Source organism: Mytilus trossulus, unplaced genomic scaffold, assembly GCF_036588685.1.
Source record: "Mytilus trossulus isolate FHL-02 unplaced genomic scaffold, PNRI_Mtr1.1.1.hap1 h1tg000103l__unscaffolded, whole genome shotgun sequence".
NCBI classification, from domain to species: domain Eukaryota; kingdom Metazoa; phylum Mollusca; class Bivalvia; order Mytilida; family Mytilidae; genus Mytilus; species Mytilus trossulus.
The window spans coordinates 852,789-863,657 of record NW_026963296.1 but is presented as its reverse complement, the minus strand read 5'-3'; the positions used below and the strand labels follow the sequence as shown (position 1 = coordinate 863,657).

The following is a 10,869-nucleotide window of genomic DNA, read 5'->3' as shown; positions in this document are numbered from 1 at the left end:
GCATATTTGATAGATTTTTCATATTTAAGATTGAATCGTAGCGTGTTTCATGACGGAATCAGTTAAAATCTGTCCCATAAACTAATTGAATCAATTGAAATAGACACTCAAGTGTTTAAAAGCGTCTAAAATCATTCGTTAGATATACTGGAAAATTGAGGCCGAAATCAGGCCTTACCGGACCTACTCCTTTAAAAAGGAACATAGAAAAGACATAGGATTATCCAGAATTTCCTCTTAAGTAAGTGTCATTGAGTTTCCAAGTGAATTATCAATACCTTATACTAGTAATCGGATTTCAAAAATTGGTTGAACAGCAGGGACTGGGTAATACACTAATTGATATTAATGCCGTGCTCCTATCTTCGGAAACGGAATTATTTAACTATAAACATAATGAAAAATTGAAAAAAATGATCTGATCCGTATTGCAAAGGAACCTGCGTTGTTAAATTATAGTTCATTTCTGTGTGTTACATTTTAATGTTGTTTTTCTGTTGTGTCGTAGTTCTTATTTTTGATGCGTTTCACACAGTTTTGGTTTGTAACCCGGATTTGTTTTTTTTCTTAATCAATTTATGAATCTCGAACAGTGGTAAACTACTATCGACTCATTTATTTTAGTTAAAATATTATATCACAAGCTGATATGCATAAAGTTATTTTAGTTTTCGTTAAATGTGAATTTTAATCCAGTGTCAGTTCTCTTTCAGAATGCAGATAGTTGCTGGCCAAACAATCCTTGCTCAGAGAAAATAAGATGTATTCCGTTAAAATCAAATGATTATGTTTGCTTAAAATACGGCTTATCCGACGGTAAGTTTTTTTTTATCAAATAAAGTTTTAACAACTAACCAAGAATCATTCATGAATTATAATGAAAAAAAAAAAAAAAAAATTCTAATCAAACCTATTTTTTATCTGCATTTTGCAATTAATAGGGAACATTTATCATGATGTCTTTGATGAAAGTGTCAACTAACAGGAGATTGTTTTTTCAAGGAAAGAACTATATAATTATGTATTTAGATATTTTCCAGATCTTACAAGTATGTCCATGTTCATTAAGCTATTAATTGATTTTCACCAGTCATGTCAGTCATGTTTCTCTAACTAATAAGCTTCTCTTGATTTTCTGTTTGATAAGATGCAGCTATTTTTGAAGTAATACTCATTTCCCCCTTTTAATTAAACAAAATGCACGTGTACCTATATCAACGATCAATCATCATTATCATGGTAATTCCTTACTATTTCTGACAAGGATATGACGATATAAAAACAGTTATCAGAGGAACATCGATTCAGGATTATGACAGTCGTTTGCGAATCGTTTGATTTGCTTGGGCTTTTGGTATTGCTTTTTTGATAAGGGTGGAATTTTCCTTTTAATTTATTTTTTTCCTACAGCTATTTAATTTAAGATTACCTCACTACACAATGAATAAGATACACAATTAACACTAACATGACAAAACAACTCAAAACTGATCTAAATAGCACAAAGCAAACATTACATGTAAAAACTATTTTGATGAACACGAACCCTATGAAAGGCCGAGATAAACTCAAGTGTTCTTGTTGGGTAAACAGTTTCTGCATTTTCCCATGTTGAAAATGTTTTTTTTACTGTAAAGAAAACAATCTAAACATATAAAATCAAACACAAAACAATATATTTTTTTCTTACTGAATATGTCTTTTCTAATTTATTTTTTTCGTCGTGCAAATTCAAGTTTCTACATCCCATGCTAAAAATATTTTTTTATAATGTAAAGAAACAAATTTAACATTTCATAAAATCAATCACAAAACAATTTAGTTTTTCTTGCTGTATATGACTTTACAAATATATTTTTTTCTACTTCGAGCAAAATCAAATATTTTGAAACCCCAAGTATGAAAAGACAAGTGAAGACGAGTAGTATTTTCCATATTTTCATTATTCTCATTTATGATATTTGTAAAATCCGAGTTTAATATAATTACATGAAACAACTTAATCTAAGTGCAACGATATCATTAGGAGAGGGATAAAGATCTCAAATTAATTCAAAAACTTTCTTAAAAAATTCACTTGTTGCACTCATGCGTAGATGGCATACATCATGGATGAAGATCAATGCAAAATCTATAACTATATTGTTGCGATAATCATATTAAAACTTTATCATTATTTCAAAACATTTTTATAATATATTTTTTAAGGATGTACAGAACGTATTTCAATTTTATTTTGTTTACTTTTAGAAACATTTCTGACGAATATATCTTCACCAGGTTTCCCAAATATGTATGAACACAATATGAATGAAACTTGGAAGATTGAAGCTGAAATTTGTAATAAAGTCATCTTACGGTTCACATCCTTCGACTTAGAATCCTGCTGTGACTATGTAAAGGTGATATCGAATTTATTTTATTTGATAATAATTTGATTTTCAATGTAACACGTCTTCTTATTGGCTAACCATATGTTGTTTATCAGCTCATAGACATCCTTTTGTCATGCGACCATGACTTCATCAATGTTTTCTCATGATTTATTTAAGGAATGACTATAATATTTTTTTTGCCTATGAAGAAATAACATAAACAAATTGGTGCACACTGAATAACGCGCGTAGCGGGTTATTTAACAGTGGGCAGCACATTTTTTTATGTTATTTTGAATAGACAGAAAAAATATTACTGTCATTTTAAACCTTAGAAAACCATGAAAAAACGGTGATGACGTCTCGGTCACATGACTAAATTTTGTCTATGGGCTCATAACAAAATAACGTCAGCAAATCAAATTTCGCGTTACATCCAAAATTTAATTAATAGTATAAGAAATGACTGTTATATATTTTTTTGTCTATTCTGTCTATTCGAAATAACATTAAAAAAAATCTAGTGCACATGCTACGCTGGTTATTAAATGTGCATCATGTTTGGATCCATTAAAACGATAATCCCGCTGCAAATGTTTGCACCTGTCCTAAGTCAGGAATCTGATGTACAGTAGTTGTCGTTTGTTCATGTAATGTATATGGTTTCACGTTTCTCGTTTTGTTTATATAGATTAGACCGTTGGTTATCCCGTTTGAATGGTTTTACACTAGTAATTTTGGGGCCCTTTATAGCTTGTTGTTCGGTGTGAGCCAAGGCTCCGTGTTGAAGGCCGTACTTTAACTAATAATGGTTTACTTTTTAAATTGTTATTTGGATGGAGAGTTGTCTCATTGGCAATCACACCACATCTTCCTATATCTATCATATTCTTTTTTTAATGTTATTTTGAATAGACAGAAAGTTTAAAATTATATCAAGACATCATTGATAAAGCAGTTTAACTTAATGTTCACACATTGTAAATCATATTTATAAAGTTGGAATATTCGATAATTTGACACCCTATTTCATATTATTCTTACTTATAACGAACTGTTTGAACAAATCAATGATGATATAGTGCAAGAAAACGATTATTTGTTAATCATGATAAGAAGCAAATACATTTGAGCCAGAATAATTTACAGATACTCAAGCGCTTTATCAATTCCAATGAATTCTTGATATAAAAGACTGGTGGTAATTTGAGAGATAAATAAGTTAACGTAATACAGAACATGTTATATCAGAAATATTGATCAATCAAATATTATAAACATTAATTTTGAAACATTAACGGTGTCTGAATGTATAATTACTATTCTGTTGAAGCAGTTTATAAATAAGTCATATATGAAAACTCTTTATATCAACATGTTGTTCCTGACTACGCGCGTTTCGTCTACATAAGATTTCCCTTGACAATCGAATATCATTTCAAAAACAACTTTCATTAAGATCGTTTCTTTGATAGTTGTCAACCATATCATAATAACAAAAGACATATCAGCATATATTGTATGATTGCCAATATATCATCGAACTACCTAAACATGCATGTGATATAACTAAAGGTAATGTCATACGACAAGTCGAAAAACAAAAACCGTAACTAAAACTGTAATATCATTGTAATATCACCCCAGGTTGTTGGTTGGGGTTTGTGATGCTTAGTCTAAAGTTTTCTATGCTGTGTCTTGTGTACTACTATTTGTCTGTTTGTCTTTTTATTTTTAGCCATGGCGTTGTCAGTTTATTTTCTATCTATGAGTTTGACTATCCCTCTGGTTTAAATCGTCCCTTTAGATACCGTTAGGGATATAAGTATCTTAATATTATCAATGCTGTATCATACTATTGCAAAATTTATATATAAAAGATTAACCCGTTATCATGCTTACAACTGGTTTTAGAATAAATGCAGTACTAGTATATTGTGTTGCGTTGTGTAAGTATTTTTGTTAAAGCAAGGATGTCTAAAAGTTCTTGTTTGAAAGAAACTGTGTTAAAAAAAGGGCTAAAGATACCAGAGGGATAGTCAATTTCATAGATTATAAATCTATTTTATAAGAGAGAACATCTATATAGCGGAACGTAAAGTCAAAGGATGTTGCTAACGTTTTATCATTCTTCCTAAGAAATTCCACTATGAAGTTAGCCTCATAATAATCAAGAAACAAGTCGACAAGAAGACGGGCACAACTGGTTCCTTTTGAATTCCGACAGTCTGATGAAAAATACGACCTCCAAACGTAACATATATGTTGTCAATCTGAAAATCAAGATCTTGATAATGTCAGTTTGAGAGATTTTTTTCTGTTTGAATCAGAGTGATTCTTTACAAAATAGGATGTATCCCTCCTCAAGACAAGATACAAAGCAAAGCGTTGCCTCCAAACATAACGTATAACGTTGGGTACCAAGTCAGCAGGTGTTTTATAATGGTCAATTTCTATGTATGTAAGGGTTTGTTTTTGAAGCAGTTAAATGTGTATGGTGATCCGTTGTTTACCTCATAAAGTTGATGTGCTTCGATTGGTTTTGTTTATCACCCGGATTTATTTTAAATAAATAGTTTTATGACTATTGAACAGTGGTATACTAGTAACTACTAGTCGCTTTATTTGCCAAAACACACTCATAAATGTTATAATACAGAAAGCTGTGTGTTTTATTACATATATCTTTTATTTGTTGTAGGTCTATGAATGTGATGTTAACAGACTTTTAGGTAGCTTTAATGGTGAGGAACTACCACCAGAAGTTCGATCAATCGGAAATTGTATATCTATTATCATGACCACGGACGGTTCCGTCACCAAAGCTGGATTCAGTGCTAATATTTACAAGTTCACACCCTAAACAGAAAATATGACTAAGTCGTGGACAACATTTATTGTAACAACTTCTTTAGCGACTTAATGAAAAAAGCACATTCATTGTTTAATTATTTATAACAAACTTTTACATATTATATGTCAAGGTCCAGTATTACCATAAAACTTTCACGGTTGGTCTGTCTGTTGTATACAATTCCTAGCTGATTGAAATATATGGCCAAACTAATCAGACTCAACATAACTATAAAGTTAAGAAAGAAATATGATAAATTAAATGGTAAAGAACTGTCATGTATTAAATCCTTGAACAATACTTTCTTATTATTATTGCAAGTAATATAAATATGCATGGTAAGGAGTATAACATTACAATATGTCAACACATTCATTTCTTATATTTCTATCTTGCTGGCGCTCTTTTGCTCTCTTCATATTGAACAATACATAACGTTGGTTGGTATACTTGTAAGACAGTTGTACGTTTCGTCTTCAAAGGACTCATTAGTTTCGCCTGAAAAAAACACGTTAAAACGGTCAAATACGAAGGAATATAGAGTATAGAACCAACATTTCCCAAACATCTATGGTATTATATTCCTGAAGCAGAAAAGCCCGAGCATTTCAAATACACTGTACAATAGACATATAATGCAGAACTATTTCATTTGGTGATACGTAACATATTTACCAATGACCTTTTTAATAAATGATGAATTGGTGTAATAGTATAATGTGAACTTCCTTTTCCATTGTTTTCTTTGTGCTTTACTAACTTTTAATTTGTACGGACTTTGTGTTGACATATATTTCAAATTTACGCCAGACGCATCTACAAAAGAATCAATAACGCTCAAATCAAAAAAAGTTGAAAAGGCAAAATAATGTACGAAGCAGATTTCATAAAAGTTTTACCAAATACTATACCAATTTTTACAATCTTAGCCATAGAAGTGTTTTCATCAACTGTTTAAACACATGAAGCAATCAATTTACCTGGAAGTTCTAGGAATGGGGACGATATTCCGTAATCCACGGCTTCTAAGGGGTTTACATTGGTTACCAAAAGAGGTTCGGTCAACGTCATCTATCGAAAAAACAACAACGCCAAGATCAACTACCGGACGTTTTCTAGACTTATCATATCAAAGTATTCCCTGTAATTCAAATCAGATAAGAATTATTTGTGAATGCCTTCAACCCAATGTGGGGTAAACCTGTGTATTACTTAGTAGTTTGTCTCATCGCATTAAGAAACTTAATGATGATAAGGGTAGATTTGCCCTTGCACATCTTGATGATATATGATGTTCATGCACGGTTGGATTATCTAAATGTTACAAAAATATATTTATAAGTTAATAAAATAATTCTTTATGTTGGTATATATTAATTTTAAACATTTCAAAACAAAGAAATGAAATTATAGGTATACATCAATTGCTTTAATAAACCGATGATTAAACTAATGTTTTGTACATTTACAGATTTTGTATTAAACGATTTTAAATTCAATGAAGAAAAAAATATATATATAAAAGAGATTAAATTATAACCCTGTTCAAGACAGACCATCAAAACATCAACTTTTTGAAATTGGAACATAGTTCAAAGGAATGTAACTCTTGCATAAAATTGACACACTAATCGAATTAATAAACTGCTTCACATTCAAGGAAGATTCGTAATCATAAATTTAACCAGAAGTTGTTGATTTGTAGGACATTTTTCGACTAATGAAGGTTTACCCACAGTAAGGATTATTAGTTTGAAATTTTTAAAACTTTCTTTGATGGTTTATTTTTGTTACTTGGATGGAGAGTTGTTTCCTTGGCACTCATACCACATCTTCCAATACCCATTAAAAAAACCCCACCAGGATTTGGATATCATAAACCTTTACTGTATTTCAACTTTAGTAGTAGGATATCAATCAAAAATATAAAAATATATCTGATACGTTCAGGTATTTCACATACAAAGCACAAAAATGTTGTCACTCACACCAAAAGCTGACAAAACCTTTGTATAGACTTATTCTGAAAAGGTGTAATTACGATACTGCTGTCATGTACATGTAATTAAGATAATATTTTGTAAAACTTGTTTTAAAGTTGACCACGCGTGAATATATCAAAGCCAGCAATTAGAAAAAATAAAAGACAGACAGAAGTAAACACGTGTGAGTATTGCACTTGACGGATTTAAGTTCTATTGACACAGGCAGTCGACCGTTAAAGGGGAATTAATATATCGTTTCAAAGGATTTTTTTAAGAGGTCATATGTTATAGGACTAGAACATCCGTTCGTCAAAAGCTCGTTTCCGTTCTCTACTTTTTTTGCGTCAACATATATAAAGTTGACACATGCATTTCTGTTTTAAGGATATTAAATATTCATTTGGCCAGTAACTTGTTTTTTGTCTAAAAATGAATTTGTTACCTTGTAGTAAAAAGCGTCAAAAATTTACGTTTAAAGGCCCATAACGCGATAGCATTACGATTATTTCAACGTTTTGTGGTTTTTTTTCACAAAGTACATGACTGTGAATGATGTTTACCGTAAAAACGAAGCCGTTGACCCTATCTTTATTTTTTTCATCATTCAGACGGAAACAACTTACATTTTTTTTTTGAAAAATATTTGGACAAGAATAAGAAATTTGATGATTTTAAGATAAATCTAAAAAGCATTTAGCCGATTGTATACGCTTTCTGTACAAATGTTGACTCATTTTGAAATAATTCAATCAGTAATATGTCCAATGATAAATAAGATAAATGCATTATTTTTTCGATTTTCAGTTGAAATTCATCGAATCAAAGTTTTATGCAATATATTATTTACATTTACAACAAAAGATAAATGAGTTACATGTGATCCATTAAGCATTCATGGTGTGTTGTCTTTTACAAATAAATTAACGTTAAGAGAGCTTATACGTATACGGATTAATGAACATTACAATTTAAGAGTACAACAATATGTCAAGCATTTTGTTTGGCAAATGATGCGGGTTTGTTATTTGAGGCAAATTTTACATGTAAACTTAAACACAACAATGTAACAACTTATTCGTAAATAATAAATTTAAAAAGCTTGCTAATCAGTATCACTTAATCAATCTTTTTCAACCAAGAAATACTCAATGTTAAAAGAACAAGGGGAAAAATGGCACTATTACTCAGCCGTTTGCTATTATATTCTAACATTAAACTATTGTCTCCAGAATAAGCATTATCATGTCCTATTTTATTTTTTACCAGTCATGGTTATGCCATTAAGTAGTGACTTTGCAGCTTTCGATAATCTAACAGAAGATGATTATTTGTGTACACTAATTTGGAGCATACTAATTGCTTGGTAAAAAAAAATACATTATTTCATGTCATCCAGTACTGCAGATTTTTTTACATTATCTCCACCTTTGGCGCATTTTCTTTTCTAGGAAAATCTGCTTTTTTCGGTCCTATGACAATACGACCAAATTATTGGCATATTGCCTTTTTAATATACCTAAATAATTTAATTTTGGAAGTAACGCGTCTTCTGATTCGCTGACGTTATTTTGTTATGAGCCCATAGACATAATTTTCTCATGTGACCGTGACGTCATCAACGTTTTTTCGTGGTTTTCTACGGTTTAAAATGGAATTGAGAATTAAATTATATGAAATGACTGTAATAATTCTTCTGTCTATTCGAAAAAACATAAAAATCGTGGTGCACACTGTTACATAAACCACTACGCGCGTTATTCAGTGTGCACCAAATTTGTTATGTCATTTCTTCATAGACAGAAAAATATTACAGTCATTCCTTAACTAATTTATAATACATATAATGAATCGATGACTCTTGGATAATTATTAAATTGATTCAGTACAGTAAAGGGCATGAACAAGGTTGTGGCAGTAGCCCAACATCATATATCAGCAGAAACTGAAGTTAAGAAAATAACAATATTACATACCAAGGAAACTTCTGAGCCATGGATATCATTTTAAATGCAATGACTGTTTAAAAGAATACTATTAAATAAAAACATACAAAAAAATTAAAGACAAATGACTTATATAATGTAATATCACTCAGTCACCATCAAAACCAATATATTTACACAGAGGGAGTCAATATGAAGTGGGATGAACGACATAACGAGACAAGAGTAAATGATATTTCAAAACATATAAAATCAGATGTCATATTGGCAATTATACCACATCCAATTTTTGGTTTACTGATATGTCCGTCTTAAATGTGGAATGAATAAATCATTCATAAACAAGTTCTGAGGCTATAAATCTGAAACCGTGCAAGTTGCACCAAAGCCTCAACGAGTTGATAACTTTTAAAATATATTGAAAAACCGCAAATTTCATTTTTGCATGAAGTTTAAGTAGACCTCCAAATCACTATTGGGATTATGCTGCTGGCGTGCTGTCTCATTAAAGTTTATCCCAATGCTCATATTTGAAATGCATAATAAAGAAAAAAAAAAAAGATTTATTTTAATTTTAAAGTTAAATGTTTATTAAAATGATGACTCTCATTTTTCTCTCTCTGCTGTTTCATCTTTCATCTACCCTTTGGGCAATGAAAATGCCTTCCTTCACGGATTGACACACATCGTCAAATGAGGAAAATGACAAAGTATTTCACAACGTTATCGACTTATTAAGTAAAAGGTATCAACATCTATAGTTTGCTTAGTTCGCGCTGTGCATTAGAAATCCAGATCAAGCTAAACTTTTTGGAATCATTCAACGAAGTTCTCAAATATGTTCTCTGTAAATCTTCAATTCATTTACGTACGTTTTCGAGAGAAAGATAACATTTTACACTTTAAACGTACAGAGCTTATGTATTTACCTACCTAACGAAAGGAGCATCTGACAGTACAATCTCTGAAACTTTTCCAACACAATGAGTCTTCTGATATAAATATCCGTTGTTAATACATGTAGATGGAGCGCCAGCTTAATAAGATAAAGTCTGTTCCGATAAATAAACGAAAAGTGTAACGTCGTCAATGCATTTTTATTTTGTTATTATGTATATCATTTTTAACTTCACTGTAATCTTTGTACTTGCATGGTTTTGTGAGAAAAAACTTTCTATCTATATATCTATCTTAAAGTACCGTTTTGATTGACAAATTTCATTTATGGTAAATCAATAAATATAATACCTTGTAAAAATTCTTTAAATATTTTTTTTTTGCATCTAATTTATTTCCAACTCAACCCAGTAATTATATTTGCCATTGCGATAACAAGTGGCAATATAAAATTAAATATTGTAGGATGGCAGATCGTAAATTTACGACGTTACTTTAGCGGACAGAGTGCCTACATTAAGGTAGATAGGGTGTTCCTCCATCTTGGATTTTTAAATACCTGAAAACATCGGTCTAGATCTTTGATAGAATGTGCAAATTTTAAGAGTAGTAGGTAATTCATGTGTAAGAATTTTTATTTCACTATACCAAATGAGATGTTTTATCATATTTATGGTTGTATTTTACCAAAAAATATTATTTTTTGTTTCATTATTTTTTTTTAACTTTGCCACATTAGGGGAGGTACCTCAAATGGAAAGGCAAATTATTCAGTTTAAGGAACTTTTACGATTTAATGTATTAGGAATGTCTCT

At 30.5% G+C, this 10,869-nt stretch overlaps 1 protein-coding gene across 1 annotated transcript; it reads left to right on the top strand.

Moving 5' to 3' along the window:
• Positions 1-707: 707 nt before the first annotated feature.
• Positions 708-5,496, top strand: LOC134699997 (tolloid-like protein 2). The gene is made up of 3 exons (XM_063561398.1): positions 708-816; positions 2,251-2,402; positions 5,077-5,496. Exons 2-3 carry the CDS (start codon positions 2,292-2,294, stop codon positions 5,236-5,238), a joined length of 273 nt encoding a protein of 90 aa, XP_063417468.1. The 5' UTR covers positions 708-816; positions 2,251-2,291; the 3' UTR covers positions 5,239-5,496.
• The last annotated feature ends 5,373 nt before the right edge of the window (positions 5,497-10,869 follow it).